This window comes from Ascaphus truei, chromosome 2 (genome assembly GCF_040206685.1).
Source record: "Ascaphus truei isolate aAscTru1 chromosome 2, aAscTru1.hap1, whole genome shotgun sequence".
Classification (NCBI taxonomy): domain Eukaryota; kingdom Metazoa; phylum Chordata; class Amphibia; order Anura; family Ascaphidae; genus Ascaphus; species Ascaphus truei.
In genome coordinates, this window is record NC_134484.1 from 77,093,554 (window position 1) to 77,114,211 (window position 20,658).

Sequence of the window (20,658 nt, forward strand, 5' to 3'; positions counted from 1 at the left end):
AAACTGGCACTAGCTAGTTGGCAAGCTAACCCACAGAATAAAATGTGATGTTTCTAGATAACCAGGTTTGATGACACAGATGAAGTATTAAAAGGTCTGTACATACTTTAACATCTATTAAGACCTGCTTGCTTGCACCGTTTGGCAGAAGCCATAACAAGGAGGTCTGCTCCATGCAATGCTGGGGTTAATGAGTAGGCTACTAGGGGCTCCCTGAAAACATTCAGGGGGTTATTTTACTCTTCCGGATCCAATTGTTTGATTATTTTTCTCTCCAAAATGTTGTATGTAATATTTTATAAGGTCAATTAATCAATTAGAGAATTTAGGAATGATATAAATGCTATTATACATGTTTTACTATGCAATTACAGATCACATTTACAGTAATGTAAAAATGAATACAAGTCGTTTTTTTTTTTTTACACACCTAGAATAAGTGGGGTTGAGGTCCACAGTGACAAAACATTTATGAAGGGATCGGCAGTTTTTAAAATACTGATACCACGGACCTAGGACATCTACATTAATTCCGGACTAATCTATGCATTAGCACACATTTGTGACACAATTCCCACAGCTGGCAACAGTGCAGAGAAAGGACAGATGTGTGTGTGCAGGAGGTAATTCTACATGCGTGGCTGTGGACCTGGGGGCGGAGTCATCTCCTCACAGATTTGACTATGCCTGCACTTGGAGGAGGACTCTGCAGTCACACGCCCCGCCTGCCGGGACTTTATTCAGTAGCAGCTCAGCGGAAGGGCGGGGAACTGCTCTGCGACGCGCTTCTCAGCCCCGCCTCTTCTCCAATAGAAAGCCCGCTGGAGGTAGAGGCGGGGGCAGTGTCCGCGTGACGACTTATGCCACGCCCCCCCATCCCCAGCAGCCACACAACTAGTCCTGCGACCGGTCTGCAGCGGAGTCCGCGCTGTGCGATGCGCTGCAGAGGGGATTGGGGCACGGGGCCCCGAGGGTAGCTAGCTGCGTTGGGTGTGCAGGTAGCTTCCGCAGTGAAGGCGGCTCCTCATCTCCCGCCCGGAGCCGCCGTACTCCCTTCCCCCCGGGTGTCCTCCCGGGATGGCGGGCTCCGCGCTGCAGCTCCTCGCTTTCTACGGACGGCAGGCGCTGGGCCGCTGGCTGCGGGGCCGGGAACCCCCCGACTGCCCGGACTCGCCGGGGGAAACCCACCAGCATCCTCCCCCTCCTCACCACTACTACGCCCTCCTGCAGCCTCCTCCTTCCCCCCCGGAGGGCTCGGCGGCTGCAGCCGGGGATCCGGGGGGCTGCCCGGGGGTCTGCTGGTGCCGCAGCGCGCTGCTGCTGTGCGGCCTGAGCGCGGTGTGCTGCGCCTCGCTGGCCCGCCACTACCTGCAGGACCTGCTGCTGTGGGCGGAGAGCCTGGACAGCGTGGTGGGGGTGCTGCTCTTCATCGCGCTCTTCATCCTGGTGTCCCTGCCCTGCGTGTGGGGCTACATCGTGCTCAACGTGGCGGCCGGTTACCTGTACGGCCTGGTGCTGGGCATCGGGCTGGTCATGGTCGGGGTGCTGATCGGCACCTTCGTGGCCCACCTGGTGTGCAAGAAGGTGCTCACTCGCTGGGTGCTGAGCAAGATCGGGAGCAACCACCGGCTGGGAGCCGTGATACGGGTGGTGGAGGGGGGCAGCGGGCTCAAAGTGGTGGCCCTGGCCAGGCTCACCCCCATACCCTTCGGCCTCCAAAACGCAGTGTTTTCGGTAAGTGGCACCTGGATCGTTGCCTGATTTTAATATACTGTATGTATGACCCCCTCCTTCATACCTCTACCATCTCTACTCTCCACGTCCCTACCATATCTATACTCCGCCTTATACTGCCCCATCTCCACCCAACACTTGGACCACCTGGATGGGGATGGGACATTTGGTGGTGGCTGTTGCACTGCGACTTACCCCGCACCCGGTCGCTCCTAGGTAAAGTTGTATTACTGTGTAGGGGAGGTGGTTACTTTAAGGAGTGGTTAGGTAGGGGCTTGATTTTTAAGGTGTTTTTTTGTGTAGTGGTAAGGGCTTGGGGTAGTGGATGGTAGGGCTAGGGCTTAGGGTACTGGGTTTTTGGGTGGTAGGGTAAGGGCTCGGGGTAATGGGTTTTTGGGTGGTAGGGTAAGGGCTCGGGGTGGTAGGTTTTGGGGTAGTGGGTGGTAGGGTAAGGGCTCGGGGTGGTGGGTTTTTGGGTTAAGCATTTACACTAGCGGCGAAGTGGACAGCGGCAAAGCCGTCCTAGACCGTTACACCTTGCCTACAACACATACTTTCCTTATCTCTGCACTCTAAGCATTTGCTACTTCATGCTATTCATAGACACCCTGCTTCATCGCCCCACCATTGCATCACTTTTGCTTTATCAGCATCAGCGTACCTTGACTATATTTTCTTTTTCATTTATCTGCCTTTACACCACCCCTAAATAACCTATTCATCACCCCCTCTCCCCCGTTCCATCTGTGCTGTGCTCTTTTCACCACGTTTTAAGTATTGTCCACTTTTACTCTTTAGTAATTTTTTTACTATTGACATCACCAGCTCTCTCCAGGTAAATATTATATTGTAAATTATAAAACTGACTATTAAAAGTTTTAGCCAAGAGCCTTTTTATAAATTCTCTTGTAAAGTAGTAAGGATTTTGACTGTCAGTTTGTTACTTGGTGAAAGTAATTACAAGTTTTTGTTTTGTTTGTTTGTTTTTTTAACATTTCAGCTGGGAAGGCATAGTCCTAGGGGCAACAGGTGGTGGTTACAATTTTTGGAAACCCCCAATATTGTTTTGTCCTTTACAGCCAATGCATTTGCTTGAAGTCAATTACATTGTACTTTGCTTACAAAATTATTTATTGGGCAAACTACAAGGGATTGTAAATTTTAACTTCTTTGGTTTACTTTGTTAATCCATCTAATGCATTGATTTTCAAGCAGCCATAGCCCTGAGCTAAGTTCCATGAAACATTATAAAGTAAAACACGTTTGAAATGTAAACCAGGGTGGGAAATGTTAAATACTACTTTTTTTTTTTTTGGTGTACAATTTAAAACTGTGAGATTATTTAGCGTAACTTGTAAATTTTGAAGCATTAAAAGAATAAGGGTGTCACCTGTATTCGGAAAGCAAGGTAGAGGATTTACCATCAAAAAGAAAATATTGGGAGCTAATATTCTCTTGTGATTGTGCGGGTAACAAACATTATGAATAATTATAGAGAATGTGTTTTTTTTTTTTTTTTGTCTGTTTAGCAGTGTTACAGAATTTACTCAGCCACTGGAGTTAATAGAAATATCACTTTAAACTGTAACCTCAATTTAAATCATGTCTGCAGAAGAGAAATGTCACATTACTGAACTTGGCCATGGATAACTCTAGTTTTGTGAAGACGGTGCAGCATCTGATACGGGGCGGCCATAGTAGGTGCAATGTAGCGCAACCGAGGGGCAGAATTTTGAAAAGACAAATGATTTTGTTTTTTCACGCGGCGGTCGCGTCAAGTGAGCTGTTCAACCAATGCTGCCGCAGGACATGACGAGCCAGCGCTAGAAGCGGCCATTGTTTTTTTTTTTTTTATATAAGTTGTGGGAAGTAGGCAGAGCTGTCACCTTTTCACCCAAAAAGGTGCCATGGGTTGCCATAACATTGGCTGTATCTGCAGTTGGAAATTCCGAGGTGCTCGCAATGTGTTCTCTCGATAGCTGCGGCCCCGCTTGCACTGACCGCGCTTATGCTTAAGCGGTGACGTCACCAGCTCTCCAAGCATGAGCGCCGGGTGTCTGCTATTTCGCAAGCGCGCGCGTGGGGGGCATTGCAGACAAATTGAGCGTGGTTGAAAGTCTTTTTTTTTTTTTTTTTGTTTACGTGAGTGTGCGAGTCTGCACCGGACAATTTCACTTGCTGAAACTAACCTCCACAAGAGGAACAAAGTTCATCAATAGTGCTCAGAATGACTGTAGAGGAATACTTGTAATAATGTCCATATAGAATTTCTTGATTGAAGATATAGTGATGCAGGCGTCTGATATAAATGTGAGTGATGAGTGTATAGGTGAGCGTTGTGTATAGGACATATATATTAAAGTCCTAGGGGTGCTGAGAGTGGAGAATGATTAGCTCCACCACATTACTCCTAATGAGGACAATGTCACACACGCTTGCAACCACCTTGATAATACACCTTCCAGCAAAGAAAAGGGTAAAACACTCACATGAGAAAAGCCTGTCTTCTTCTTGTTGGTGGCGTGCATCCGTGATAATGATGAGTAGATGAGTATGCTGCAGGACGCAGTGTGGTAGGGCACAGCCAAAGATGATCAGGATAACAGCTTGTGGTTAAAAGGTAATCTTTATTCGAACATCATGGTGCAGACAGAGGAATGGAGGGTAGCTCTTACGCGTTTCACGCCTAGCTGGCGCTTCGTCAGAGACATCTAGTTTCATGTTGAACCAATAAGTAGTAATGTAATCTACTAATCTGTTTTGTTTGTATGTACAGCAGGGCCCCTGGTATATGGCGGGTTCCGTTCCAAAGGCCCGCCGTATTGCGAAAATTGCTGGAAAGCAGATCCGGCGATTTTCACTTCTGCGCATGCGCAAACCGTCATTTTTGCTGTTCTGCGCATGTGCAACCTATGGTATGCGCACGCGCAACCTATGGTATGCGCGCGTGCAACCTGCGGTATGCGCATACGTGCCGGACGCCCCCGCCCGTTCTGCGCATGCCTGACTGGAAATTCATTGCCAGGACCGCACACTGTCTTCTCTTCCCCCCCCCCCCCCCCCTCTTGCGTCCCTTCACTGTCTCACACACCCACACCTCTTGCATCCCTCAAGATTCCCTTCCCCCTTAGTGGCGCCACCGCTGCCAAACCACCAGGCCTGCTATTAGATCCTCACTTTCCCTTCAGGGGCGCCACAACATTCACACTCGCTTACCCTCCCGTGCGCCGACACTGCACCCTCCTACCGCCTCACGGAAATTCAGGGGCGACGCCGATCACGATTATCTCGGCCAGCTGCTAAGCCTGCCCCAACGCACGGAACAGGAGGGGGGGGGGGGGCTGCATTAAAGCTAAGGGGGGGGGGGGTAAACGCCCAAGAAAAGAGTTGGGAGAGAAGGGAAGTTGGACACAGAGAGGTGAATGGGGACAGAGACACAGAGAGGGGGGAGCGGAGAAAGAGGGGTGGAACAGAGATAGACGGGTGGGGAGAGTGGAGACAGGGGGGAGCGGGAAAATTAAATCCTGGGCAACGCCGGGTAGATCAGCTAGTACTTAATAAAGATTGTTGAGGCTCTTTACTTTAGAGAATCTATCCATAGTTAATGCATATGATAAAATATTTCCAGTTGCATGTTTTCTTCTAAATCTCTGCTTTCTTTCGTAATATTTCTAAACGAAAGATGAACCTCTGCATTATTTTCCTTTGACATCTGCTTTATTGGCTCTGCTATGTACAGTATCCTGTTTTCTAAATCTAAAGTGACTGTTGCATGTATAATAAGCATACACTCCCTTACAGCCTTCTCTTTACTATATAATGTACTGTATACCCTTTTTTGATTCTTTGAACAGTGTAAAGAATTCAAAGTATCTATATTCTGTGCTCGTAAATCTTCTGCTGGTTTTCAGCTGTCATTTCTCTGGCCACATAAGTTTTAAATAATACAGGGCGTTACGATTTTAAAATAAATAAAAGAATTTTACAATTAGATCTAGTTTATTTATGGCTAACTGTTATTTAAGGTTTACCACTTTGTGGTAACTCTTGTATAACTATGTAGTCAGCATTTGCTTTTCAAGCACACAGTAAATTTTCAATAAAGCTCAAAACGTTTTGGTTTAGTGGCTAATTTCAGGCGACAGAAGCTCAACATTTAGCACTGGGGTATCTTGTTTTTGTCTTACTTTATAGAACACATGGAGTGGTTGTGTAAAACCAGAACCAAGGCAACTGTGTGTGTGTGTGTGTGTGTGTGTGTGTGTGTTTGTGTGTTTTTTTTTTTTTTAGGACTATATGTGAAGAGCAGTTTGTAGCTTAACCAAGCATTATATGCAAAGAGCATATATTGGTGCACTAAGTGATGGGATTTATATACAATCACAAACTTGATGATGATGACCCATAACGGTCATGCTGAGCAAAGTATTACAAGAACATGTTAACATTACTTAAGACAAACTGTTTGCAATGAAAATTCACAAGTAGTGGATTATAGATTGTCACTAGAATCTAAGGTGTCCATAAGCTTGCTTGTGCAGAAAATGCAAACGATACTTGAAGTGCACATATCCTCTGCATTACACACGGTAAACAAACATTTTATTAAAATAATAAAATGGACCAGAAATTCTGTTGCCCAGGTGATATTTTGTGTTCTTGACGTGGCTAAAAATGTATACACTTTCAGACATGGCTGAATGAACGTTGTTCATAAGGAGCTGTAACCTATAAACATAATGAGATTGTTATAAATTGAAAGACTTTAACAATATAATGCATTTTGTTTTGCCCCCTCCCTACCCCCCCACCTATAGTGTTGGTATCTTGCCTCTGAGCATGCCTTAGACTTTTTAGGGAGGGCAGTCCAATGTACGAAAGGGCAAGACCAGGACTCTTCCAGTAAGGGAAATGCCAAAAAGAGGTGCCAACTTGAGTAACTTAGGTTGTGCTTATAGCGACGTCACGTCCAAAAAAAATGCATTGCCGGGTGCGCTTACAGTAAGCGCGACGGCTTGATCTCTAGCAGTCATCTCAATTTGATTTTTCCACCGACCTTAGCCGGCACTATAAGCGTAGCCTTATGCTATGCATTGTGTTCTGGGTTTTCATATATTTTTTATTTTTTTTCCGATTTGTATTTTATTATTTTTTCCCCATCTCTGGTTTTGTTGACAGAATAACACCTAACCTGATTGCTTTATGTCCTGTGGCTCTGATTTACACTTTTTTTTACAACAGGAAACAAATGCTTTAAACAGGGCTGAACAGAACAGCAAAGTTAATATTGCAGTATGATTGGCTCACATATATCTTCAACAGGATGCTGGCCACTTATTTCTGGTTTACTGTGGCGTGGCTGAAGGTAAAATGTTTATACAGTATATGAACATTTTGGTCCACCCGCACATTTATATTTCCCCTTTACCCAATTTCATCCTGTTTTTAATGTAACCTTGTGCAAGTTGCTCAATCTCCATGTGCCTTGGGCACCAAAATGAGATATCTTACAATTAGGCAAGTTCTCATTGTGCGTATAATATCTACATAAAGCACTGTGCAATCGGTGTTATGTAAGAAACAAATATATTTCGCTCTAAGTCAGGTGGCACCCGACTAGCACGGCCCATCTGCCAAGTCATATATTTATTCATGGCTAGGGTGCTGCCAAAAAACTGAACCTGCACTCTTAGAGACAATTTTGAATTTCACCAGTTTATATGCTACCACTGGAGTGTAACCAGGGTGAGCCCTAAGATTCTTTTTACAGATAAGCCACCGCAAGCCAATGATTATAGTTTGATTTGAGGGTCCACTTACTCCACATGCCATATACTGTAGTGTGTGTATTACCCTGATACGCAGGTTCATCACTCGGCACTTGCTAAATAGGAGTTTATCTGACTTTGACAGTGGTTAACATTGCTTTTTATTTAATATTTATGTTAGTTTGTATTAATAAAGTATAGATTTTTAATATCGTTCAGAGTTTGTAGAACTATCCGTTCCATTATATTTTGGTCTGTTGTGCACCACTATAGGGATTTCTCTCTGAGTTGTCTTCTGGATACCACTCACTTCGCTCTCTAATAGTCTGTCCACCTCCCTGGTAGCACACAGCACTTTATTTATTAACTATAACTTTAGTTAGAGCAGGGGTCTCCAAACTCGGTCCTCAAGAGCCGCACACAGGCCGACTTTTATGGATATCCCTGTTTTAGCACAGGTGGCTCAGTGCTTGACTGGGCCACTGATTGAGCCACCTGTGCTGAAACAGGGATATCCATAAAAGCCGGCCTGTGTGCGGCCCTTGAGGACTGAGTTTGGAGACCCCTGAGTTAGAGCAAGGTCCCTCTCATTTGTTCAAAAGTCTTTCTTTTATGGATAGTCTGTTTTTGCCTAGGAAGACCTTTTTGCCTCTGTCACCACACCATTGCAAAGTACCGTTGTTAAAATCCACTCTAACCTTTGTCCAGACTACCTGATGCAACAGAGGGATAATAAAGCAAAGATTAATGCTTTAAATATGTATTGGAAGAGCTGTAGCACTATAATGGGAATTGCACAACATGTTCAGTGCCTAAACGACTCATTTTTATGACATTAGATTTGTCTAACTGTCATATCATTATCTAGTTACAAAGTTTAATAGAACAACTTTAGAAAGTTGAATAAAGGGGAAGTATCGGTTACATTGGCACATTGCTTTGCCACCTGGCTTTCTGCGGAATGAGATGTTCGGCTGCCTGGCATGTCGCCGCCGGGGAAACTTACTGCTTGACATTTCTCCACAGGGCACCATGCTGCTTCTTCACATTTTGCCACCACAATCTTTAATTGTCCCAGCTGCTACTTCACATGTGAATATGCCCGTTTAAGCAGGACACACTGTGCGGCCGCTGGGCCCTCAGCGCGCCCTCCTTAGTCACCAAAAGTGTATTTGTTTTTTTTGTTTTTTTTAAATAAATGATTACAAGTTTTTTAATTAATCTTTATATGTTCTTGCGACGGGAGTGGCAGGAGAGGCCAGGAGTTCTTAAACTTGTTGCAAGAAAATGAAAAGATTTATTTCTAAACAATTTAAAAAAAAAAAAATCATTTTATTAAAACCTTCTTTGCGGTGCCCACGCCGAGTGTCCTGCTTAGCAGAAGCATTTGCATTCAGACATTTAAAAATTGTGGCGAATGTGAAGCAGCAGCGTGTCCAGCAGTGCTGTTGGCAGTTTGGTCGTGCCAAAATGTCTCAGACCGGGCTTTCTAGTCTTATTTCTGATTACATTTAGCCAAGAATTTGGGGACACCTGTTCATTATTTTATTGATCCTTGGCCATAATAATTTTATGTTTTTTATTTTTTTATTTCGGGATTGGGCTATTTTAGCTTGTCCGTGTGGTCCGTGTGTCCGTTACAGGAGACCAGGACGTGACATCGGGATCAATACCAGACAGGTCACAGATCAAATACACTTGTTTATTCTGTCCCGAGCCAGCTGACATAACACAATATCATCAACAGAGCTATACTCGCTCCATACAGGGGTATTTCTAGCAGTCATAGGTGCCCGGCACCACCAACATCGCTTACCTGACAAAGCTTCCTCTCCTGTGGCGGGTTCAGAACGCCAGGCAATGATGGATGCAAGTTAAGTTAAAGCAGAGCAGCTTTAAATCTCCCACTCGGAATAGCAGGCAGGCTCGGTTTTGGGTGTTTCCAGCACAGCCTCTGAGAACACCACTTAGTACCTCTCCACAGTAGCCTAAGCACAGTCTGCGGAGCTGAGATTGGCTGCACTTTTTCTAGAATCCCCGCCTTCATATGATATGGAGAACGGGGTGGTGTTGGGCCAATCGCTGTGCGTGAGCTTGCGTGTGTTTGCCAATCCTGGCTGAGGGTGTGTCAGGGAGGCTGAGGCAAAGAGATCGCGCATTACAAACCAGCCAATTAGAACCGTGCCTACCTGCCCATGTTAATACTGACCTGCTATCTCTTGATGAGAAGTGGATTTCTGTCTGAGGCAGACAATGGCTCCCAGATAGGTCAGGCTATACCCACTCTCCTTTGTTCTCAAGCCCTTCGTGGAATCGGCTAAACCCTGATCTCTGGGCATGTAGGCTAGGTACGTGTCTTACCAGCCTAGCATGCCCAGGGAACAAAGAAATAGTTACAGAAGCACAAATTGTATCTTGATGGTTTCCTCAAATTTAGACCCAGATGTGGAACTTCAGAAAGCACAACACAAATATCACTGAACATTCCTCATTAGTTGCCTTTGTCAGGTGCTCATATCTAACTTAGGATATCTTCTATTACTTGAAAATAGTTGTATTAATGTTATGATCTAATACTTGATGGGTAAGTGATGAATGCTTAGTCCTAAGTGCTCTTGTATTTTGACATATCATATGACAGAGCTAAATGTTCTCCCCCCCCCCCCCCCCTTCTTTCTTACGTACTGTAGAACTAAAGTGAACCAATGGCGGTGATATGGTGAAAGTCTTAAATCTTGTGTTACAAGTCCAGCACACTTCCCTCTTTTTTTTTTTTTTTTTCCCCCCCACTTCCAAAACCTGAATGTATCAGGTGATCAATGTTTTGGTCCCCATTGGGACCTTTTTGTCAAGAGTGTGTGTGTGGCCCGTAATATAGTGTGCGTGCCCCTCTGCGAATGAGCGTGTACGTGCCGCACACTTTTTTGTTTGTATGCTGTGAGCGTCATTTAAAGTTTAGACTTTATAATTTACTTCAAACATGCAGAGAACGATGAGGCACGTTTTGACCTTGTGGTCCATGGCAATGTCTTCTACATTCTTATTGCTTTGTCTATCTTTTTGTTTCAAGAAGTCTACTTAAGGCAACATAATGCAAACTTTGAAGGCCGAAATATTTTTTTTTCCTCTTTCCCCCCCCCCCACAGCATTTCTTAGACTTTACATTTGTTTCATAGACTTGCTTATTTCTTGTATTTTTATTGCATTCGTTACTTTTCTACTGTGTAATTTGCGTGACTCCTGTTATATCACCGTGAGCAAAATGTATAACTCCAGATTATGAGCCTTCTGCATATTTTTCTTTTATGTAGCAGGTGGTTGTATTTATCCTAAACTGAGCAAATTTGCAAATTAATAATACTTTAGTGTAGTTCTAGTTCTAGCAGACCGATTGTATATACTAATTGGCAGTTTCCACACTTGGGTGGCTGCATAATTAACCGTATCACAGTCTTAAAAGACAAATATTACAGGTTATTATAATATTTGAAAGCATCTTGCTTTATTGTAGTTGGTGAAATGTATTTTTTTTTTCTTTCTGTAAATCTCCGTCAAATGGATTTAATCTGATTCTAGCTTTGTATACATCGAAACAATGGACATGGATTAACCCTGTAAGCTTTTTATATACAGTAGCAGTAGAAAAGATTTATAAAGGAGCAATCCAAGCCAGCAATTTTGTAAAGTGTATGTGTGTCCCAAAAATCTACTCGCCACCTAGTCCCGAACCGCTTTAAAAAATAAATACATTTCATAATTTTGACATAAGTTTATTTATTGTATTACATTATACTACAATTTGTCCTGGTTACGCGTATGTGTAAATGTCGGATTTACAAAAAAAAGCCAGATGTGAATGACTAGTTTCCTGCACCCTTTATCCAGTGTCTGGATGCCCCTGCTTCACAATCTAAAGCAGCAATCCCACCTGGGATCTTACCTGATCCGCAGTCCCTCAATGTCCAGGTACCTCATTCCAGCAATGTTATAAGTTGGAGGGGAGGTGTTCTCTACCTGTCTTCTGGGTTAGGGGGATTCCAATGTCTCCCGTGTGAAACTTGAGAGTCAAATTTGGAAGAAAGCAGTATAGGTTATTTCGGTGTAGTATAGGACAGTTAAGATATATAGGGTAAAGATATATAGGGTAAATGAGAGGGAGACGACTGACTGGGCTACCGGTTGGGGTTGGGGTGACTGATTGGGGGGGTACCTCTGGTGTCACACACCCATACACACACTGTCCCATATATATATATACACACACACACACACACACACACATTCTCCCATATACACACACACACACACACATTCTCCCATATACACACACACACACACACATTCTCCCATACACACACACACACACATTCTCCCATATACACACATTCTCCCATATACACACACACACACACACACACTCTCCCATATACACACACACACATTCTCCCATATATACACACACACAAACACACTCTCCCATATACATACACACACACACTCTCCCATATACACACACATTCTCCCATATACGCGCGCGCACACACACATTCTCCCATATACACACACACATTCTCCCATATATACACACACACAAACACACTCTCCCATATACATACACACACACACTCTCCCATATACACACACATTCTCCCATATACGCGCGCGCACACACACATTCTCCCATATACACACACACTCTCTATCTACACACCACACACACTCTCTATCTATACACACACGGGGGGGGGGGAGAAAGAGAGGAAAGGCCGCTACCAGCACCACCACACTCTTCCCCGCGCCCATCTCCCACTCCGCGGGACAGGGGGGGTCATCCCCGCTCCCATCTACTGCCCCGTGGGCTGACACGGGGACCGGGGGGAAGCGGGAAACTGAGGGGACATCCCATCTCCCACCCTGTAGGCTCACAAAGGGACCGGGGGGAAGCGGGGAACTGAGGGGACATCCCCGCCCCCATCTCCCGCCCCCATCTCCCGCCCCCATCTCCCGCCCCCATCTCCCGCCCCCATCTCCCGCCCCCATCTCCCGCCCCCATCTCCCGCCCCCATCTCCCGCCCCCATCTCCCGCCCCCATCTCCCGCCCCCATCTCCCGCCCCCATCTCCCGCCCCCATCTCCCGCCCCGTGAGCTGACACGGGGACCGGGGGTAAGCGGGGAACTGAGGGGACATCCCATCTCCCGTCCCGCTGGCTCACACGGGGCCCGGGGGGGAGCGGGGAACTGAGGGGACATCCCATCTCCCGTCCCGCTGGCTCACACGGGGCCCGGGGGGGAGCGGGGAACTGAGGGGACATCCCATCTCCCGTCCCGCTGGCTCACACGGGGCCCGGGTGGGGAGCGGGGAACTTAGAGGACATCCCCGCTCCCATCTCCTGCTCCGCGGGCTGACACAGGGACTGTGAGGAGGGGGGGGAACCTGGGGGTACACAGCACCGGGACGGCTGGAGCTCAGCCCACCGCAGCCTCCCGGCCCGGGATAGCTACCTCGGCTCTGCAGGGGGTGGTGTGCGCGTGTGTCCCCCTGGTCCGTTGCCGCTGCCTCCGCCTCCGCCTCCGCCTCATGTTCTCCGCTGTGTCCGCCTCATGTTGGCATCAGGAGCACTCTCCCCTCAGGCCCCGCAACACTCCTGGTGGCTCCTGTCTGGTGCCCGCCCCTCCCACGCTCCTGTAGGATGAGGCTAAGGGGGGCGGGGAGGGGGCTGATACTGCTCATGTGGCGTGCTGCTTTTGTCGCGCGGCCATTTTAAGTGCAGTTGGAGGAGAATGGCAAAATGCCGCCCCTCTAAAACAACTCGCCAGGGGGTAAAATGCAGTCGCCCCGGGCGTCCAGAGGACCGTATTTGTCGAAGTGTTTGTGTATGTGTATGTGTGTGTGTGTGTGTGTGTGTGTGTGTGTGTGTGTGTGTGTGTGTGTGTGTGTGTGTGTGTGTGTATATATGTATATATATATATATATATATATATATATATATATATATATATATATATATATATATATATATATATATATATATTTCTTATTTATTTCACTGCAAACGGCACCTAATTGGGGGTGGAAAGAGATGGAACAAACGTCTTTTAAAGCACCAACTGACGTTTAATAATAATCATCCCCCTCCCACCATTACACCAAGATCTAAATCGCCATGAGGCAATTGTGTATAGGTGGTGTCGACGTTGACCCATTGTCTCCATCTCCACCCGTGTCAGTACACTGTGTTTGACTGCTATGACCCCTCCTCCCCCCCTTTTGTCTTACACCCTGCTCCTCTGTCAAATCCCTGTGACTCTACCTCTTCATCTGACTGTCTTAACAGCTCTTCAGAGTCTTGTAAAATCAATGAAAGCGCTTGTTCAGCATTCATGAATGTTTTTATTTTTTAATGTGACACGGATGAAATCCCTTTTTGCAGATGACTTGGTGGGCTTGGCAGCAGTAACAGGAGCTTGCAGTGGTGGTGCTGCTTTTTTTTTTTTTCCCCCTAGAACTTCAGTGTTCACAGTGTGTGTCCAATGAATATAAAAATACTGTGAATACAGTGATAATTGCAACAAAAAGTACATAGATTTAGTCCAAGAAAGTTTCACTTGCTAACTTAATGCGTTGGGATCTGATGTTCAGATGCATTACATCTCCACAAGTGGCTCGTGTATTGAAACAATAGCGCTACTTTGAGTGGTAAAGCCGATGCATTTGGACAAGCCTGTTGCCATTTTGTTTCCTGTTGATTCCAAGGCATGGACTCCTACAATACATCATGGACCCTGGAATCACAGTGATTGCCCTTTTGCTTTTGGAGCATAAGAAGTTACTCCTAGATGAGTACCACTGATTTAGAGATCTCTCAATGTGCATGTTCTAGCTACACTTGTGAATGTGCTATTTTTACTTTTTTTTCATTGAAAACAAATGTCAACACAGATTTATGCTATAAGGCACGTGCCACCACTTTTTTTTTTTTTGTGTGTGTGTTGGCACTCCAAGCAAAATAGATGGTGTCAAGGTGCATGCTCCATAGTATACAATAGAGTAACCCTGTCTTCCCAGGAGAGAAGGCACAAAAGCAGCACAATCGGATAAAGCAAAATAAGCTGTATTGAGAGATGACAAACAGCACACTTAAACCCAACATTTCGGTCCAGGAAGGACCTTCCTCAGGGGAATTCTCCACATATAAACACTCTAGCACCCCTGCTCTATACTCTCACCTAACACACTCCAGCCTTTTTCAGACTGATCTGTGAAATTGCGGATGAAAGGAATTTTAATATTTTCGGCGTATTCGAATTTCTGAGAACATTTTGCTCATCTCTTGTATTTGAGACGGATTAAAAAAAAATTCCCTTCCTTTTAACTTGCATACGTGTCGTGGCTTTTTTTTTTTTTTTCCCTTGTTGAATGCATTCTCCTCCAATGCTTTCCTGACTTTCAATTTCATGATTGAGCATGTTTTTAAATTATCAAGATGCATTTTATAAGATCCCAGTCACATTCTTTTATGTGGTTTGGTACGTTTCACTGTTACATATTTAACCTTTACAGTCGAGCAAATCTGCAACTGCTTCACAAGTCAATCTTTTATAGCCTGGAGGTTAAGAATCCCACACATTACACACTGCTTGCATGCAGTGACCCTGAATACAGAAATGTGTTGTTTTTTTCTTTTATTTTCAGCTTCATTAAAGAGCAATAAAGTAATCTTTGACTATGCCAGTGATTTGAAAAAAAACAAAAAGAGATACCGGCGCCTAATAAGTCCAATTAGGTGATAGTCCTGGAATTCCAAATGGAATGATTCAAGTCCCAGAATGATGATTTAGCAATTTCTCAGTCTTAGGGTGACCAGATGGAGCTTCATTCGTATGTAGTGTGAACATAGACTCGCATAGACTTACAAAACAACACAAACAAGACTAACAAAACACACACAAAAGCAAAGCTGAAAGTAAAAAGTTAGTTTAATACAACTATAAAATAATAAAATGTGTGGACGAAAAACTCAGGATATGCCGATCCGATGGAGTAAAACTGAAGCGCTACTCACAGGACGGCTATTAGGTAAAGGCAATGAGCGCCAAACAGGCAGATGAGGTCTGTCCTCCTCGAGCTGGAAATGTAATCCACCGGCGTGTTCCTCCGTGTCTCGTGTTCCTTGGAACCGGAAGTGACGTCACCGGCGTGTTCCTCCGTGTCCCGTGCTCCTTGAAACAAGTAGTGATGTCACCGGATGTATCGTCACAGGTAGGCGGGATTTTCGGGCGGAGATCCTTCCTCTTTCTGCTCCAAAGCCTCAGCACTCAGCCTTCCTCTCCTCAGATCGTCCAAACAGTATAAGAAAAAACCCTACGCGTTTCGTGCGCTTGCGCACACTTCCTCAGGGGTTATGAGTCATGTCAGTGGTGCCTGGTATATATCCTTATGCCGATGTTCTGATTGGCCTGTCAATTAAGACATTCTTAAAGCGATACCTACTTGGCACTACGGGGTACTAGTAGAAATCGAATGAACAGGGAAACCAAACATTCTAATGTATTTAATTTAAGTCAGTATTCATTGACTAATTTGAAAAACGCGTACTGGGCAAGGGAATCACCTTTGCTCCGGTTTGCGGTCCTAATAGTTTCAATCTATACATTGACGTTCACAAATTTGACAGGAAATTGGACTTAAAGAAATATTTTATGATGGATGCTATCTCTAACCAAACTCATATTAAATCAAGAAGTTAAAATTGATTTGACTCCACCAAATTGTTTCAAGAAGAAATCTACATTCTATCCTAGATTTGCCCAGGGACATCTAGTCAGTTCATTTGTCGAGATGGTCACTAAGGACCTAGAACATTCCAGTAGATCATAAAAAATTAAAGGTGACAATTTGAATATACAGGAAAAAGAGGCTTTGAATCGATAGTAATTAAATCTGCTGATAAAGGGGGAGGTATAGTGGTAATGGATAGACATTGCTACATACAAGAGTCCAATAGGTTATTGGACGACACAGCCACATACCTTCCCCTTCTCAATGACCCATTGGAACAATATAAAGTGGACTTGGAGTTTTTACTTAGCACTGGCTTGGAGAATGAGGCAATCACTCAAGAAGAAGCAGAGTTTCTGCTTATTCCATTCCCACGCACTCCTTTTATTTTATACCCAAAATACACAAACCCATCACAGCACCACCGGGTAGACCTATTATTTCAGCTTTATCATCTAATTTATCACATTTTATTGACTATCATTTACAGCCATTTGTAGTATACAGCAAGTCCTATTTGAGAGACACGACCCATACCCTCCAAATCCTGCGGGAGTTGAGGTGGCAGCCCGATTTTATATTCGTAACAGCAGATGTAACATCATTATATACGGTCATTGACCATGAGTTGGGCTGCAGGGCAGTGTCTCAAAAATTGGAGTCAGCAACCCAACTGGCACCAGCCAAAAAACAATTTTTGGTTGACAGTATTCGTTACATTTTGACACATAATTATTTTACGTTCAATTCCCAATTTTATAATCAGGTGTCGGAACCGCCATGGGCACCAGGTTTGCCCCAAGTTATGCTAATTTATTCATGGACAGTTGGGAAGAGGGTTTTATCTGGAACAACTGTCCCCTTGGGGCAAACCTGGTGCTCTGGAAACGTTACACTGATGACGTGATATTCATCTGGTCTGGTGGTAAAACACAGAGACTTTTTTCACTTATTTAAATCGCAATGATGGAAACCTTCAGTTTACTTTCAAATCAAGCACTGATCACATTGATTTTTTTTATATCACAAACACGTTACACACAAAACATTCTTTAAGCCAGTGCAGGCTAATACCTACCTAAGAGCTGATAGTTCACATGATCCATTATGGATAAAAAATATTCCAAGGGGCCAGTTCCTCCGCCTGAGACGCAATTGTTCTGATATTGGGACTTTTGCATCTCAGGCCGAGGAACTTAAGCAGAAGTTCATTAATAGAAATTACCCTGAGAATCTTCTAGATGAAGCAATAGAACAAGTAATTAGTTTGGAAAGAGATGATCTACTTAAATATAAGAAAAAAAGATTCAAAAAATAAATTCCATCAGATGATGCCATTCATTACACAAAATAATGAGATGGCACCAAAGATTAGGCGGATTATCAATAAATATTGGCCAATTCTCCTGAGGGATAGTACCCTAGCTGAAATCCTTCCCCCTAAACCAACCATTACATTTACTAAGGCCACAAAGCTAAAATCTAAATTGGCTCCAAGCTGCCCACTCAATTATTCTAAGCAAAAAAGTGATAAGATGGATAAAGGTTTTTTTTTAAATGTGCGAAATGTCTGGCATGTTCATATAGTTGCAATGCAAAGACGTTTAGATCAAATGTCACTCAAAGAATTTACCCTATCAAGTCATTTATTAATTGCCATACGGTATATGTCATATATTTACTCCGATGCCCTTGTGGCTTACAGTATGTTGGAAGAACAGGTAGAACGTTCCAAAGGAGAATATATGAGCATATATATAAATATAAAGAAGGGACTGGTCACTCAGTGTGTCCCATCATTTCCTCTCATACCACAATAAAAATCCAAATGGATTAGTAAATCAGGCCATTGGGACCATCCAAGCCAGCATAAGAGGTGGGAATAGGTTACAGAGATCCAGTATGCGTGAGGCATACTGGATCTATGAGTTACAGACACGCCGAGAGGCCTTAATATAGACTTTGACTTAGAAGCTTTTTTGTAATTTCCTGACTTGGATTTCATGTAAACTGTCTTTGCATCAATATACATGCCAGCATCTGCCACTGCATCATGACGAATCTTTTATGTTTTTATTGTTGTTTTATCATGTTTAGTTATTGTGTTAGGTATTTGTTGTTTCTTGTTTTTGTTTCCACGCAAAGCTATTCAAATGTCAGTGTTTTTCACTATGTGCCAAGTAGGTATCGCTTTAAGAATGTCTTAATTGACAGGCCAATCGGAACATCGGCATAAGGATATATACCAGGCACCACTGACATGACTCATAACCCCTGAGGAATGGTGCGCAAGCGCACGAAACGCGTAAGGTTTTTTCTTATACTCTTTAGACGATCTGAGGAGAGGAAGGCTGAGTGCTGAGGCTTTGGAGCAGAAAGAGGAAGGATCTCCGCCCGAAAGTCCCGCCTACCTGTGACGATACATCCGGTGACGTCACTACCGGTTTCAAGGAGCACGGGACACGGAGGAACACGCCGGTGGATTACATTTCCAGCTCGAGGAGGACAGACCTCATCTGCCTGTTTGGCGCTCATTGCCTTTACCTAATAGCCGTCCTGTGAGTAGCGCTTCAGTTTTACTCCATCGGATTGGCATATCCTGAGTTTTTCGTCCACACATTTTATTATTTTATAGTTGTATTAAACTAACTTTTTACTTTCAGCTTTGCTTTTGTGTGTGTTTTGTTAGTCTTGTTTGTGTTGTTTTGTAAGTCTATGCGAGTCTATGTTCACATGAATTATCGTTAGCTATGTTTTTTTTCGTTTCATGTTCCTCTCCAAACGAATGAAGCTCCATCTGGTCACCCTAAGACTGAGAAATTGCTAAATCATCATTCTGGGACTTGAATCATTCAATTTGGAATTCCAGGACTATCACCTAATTGGACTTATTAGGCGCCGGTATCTCTTTTTGTTTTTTCCATTTCCCTGATTGTACTATCAGTATTCCACCAGGCTGCCCAGCACCCCATAAGGGCTCACCCTCATATAGGGTTTATTGATTGTTAATACCAGATCATTAGCGCTAATTCTATATCACCTTTTTTCCTTTTGTATGCCACTGATTGAGCCACCTGTTCTGCAGCAGGGATATTGTTCAAACCTGACCTTTTGTGGGTTCTTGAGGACTGTAGTTGGGAACCACTGGACTAGGCTGTCGGTACTAGAAGGATAACAAAGGAAAGAGTTTGATTCAGCGGGAATTGGAGAATTGAGAGGTTCATAGATTCCAGGTGTAAGTGTAGCAAGGTGGTGAAGAAATTATAGTAGGACAGCAGTTGAAGATACAAGATGAGACATGGTAAAGGGTAGACTGAGAACTGAAAAGGGAGTTTGGGTGCTGGGGGACCGTTCCTTGCGGAAGACTAAAGATGGCATTTAGAGAGAGGGAGTTCAATCTGTGACAGTCCCATGAAAAGAATGGATGAGTCACAAGCTGAAGGAAACCTTAAATTTAAAATCTGACCGCTGGAGGCAGAGGACGTGAAGGCAGGTGGGTCAGTTCATTGCCTACTTCAGTGAAACTGTGAAGAAAAACCTGACAGTGTGAACCTCCAAAAGAAGAAAATAAGAGCAGATGGAATAAGGTGGAGCTGCTATCTGGGGAGAGCAGGAGAAGCTTCAAAACGTCACCTCTGCCCATCTCCCACACCACTTGGACCAAAGGTGAGCACCAGAGTCAGATTTGAGATGACATGTTCGAGGTGATGGGACTGAGAAGAGCAAGCCAGCAGCTTGTTGGAAAGGGAACACAGGATAAGGAGACGGGGAGAAGATTAGGACAAGATATTATGCTAGAGGGGTTGGTACTGAGGGAAGGGGCAAGATTAAGGGAAAAAGCAGGTGGACATCATACACTTTTCAAATAAACATGCAGTTGTGTGTGCTTGAAACTCAAGATGTAACCCCTTTTTTGAGTGTTTAAAGCATTTATTTAGATAAAATAACTTAAAAGAGATAGATGTCACTGATGGCGGAATCAGTGTATTTGTGTCACCATTTTGTAATTGGGGTAGAAAGACCTAATGGTGATATATGTACTAGTCCATACAAAGCGAAATTACAGAATGAATAGAGTTTAGGCGGATGAGTGTTCATCACAATAAAATTGGTCAGCACCTAGAAATAAGATTGCATACCATTACTGAAGGATTAAGCATAAATGGCCTCATATAGTGGTACAATAATTGATTTCCTAGATTGCTGCTAGAGAGACCTATAACACTTGGTAAGGCAGAAGTTAAAATTGTATGCCTCGCTAAACACAGCAGTTGCAACCAGCCTATACATATTTGTGACCATTGTAATTGCACATCTGAACAGAACTACCTACTGGGCATATGTAGCCTAACAAAAGACGTGTGCGTGCGTGCGTGT

General features: G+C 44.2%; 1 protein-coding gene across 2 annotated transcripts in view; it reads left to right on the forward strand.

Annotated features, from left to right (window-relative positions):
- The first annotated feature begins 790 nt into the window (after positions 1-790).
- Positions 791-20,658, forward strand: part of TMEM64 (transmembrane protein 64) — a 42,352-nt gene continuing 22,484 nt past the window's right edge. The window contains exon 1 of one of the 2 annotated variants that reach the window (XM_075582937.1): positions 791-1,734. In XM_075582937.1, the coding sequence (XP_075439052.1) occupies positions 1,078-1,734 (657 nt within the window). In that variant the 5' untranslated portion in view covers positions 791-1,077. The remainder of the gene's footprint in view (positions 1,735-20,658) is intronic. The other variant, XM_075582931.1, reaches the window with a different exon arrangement.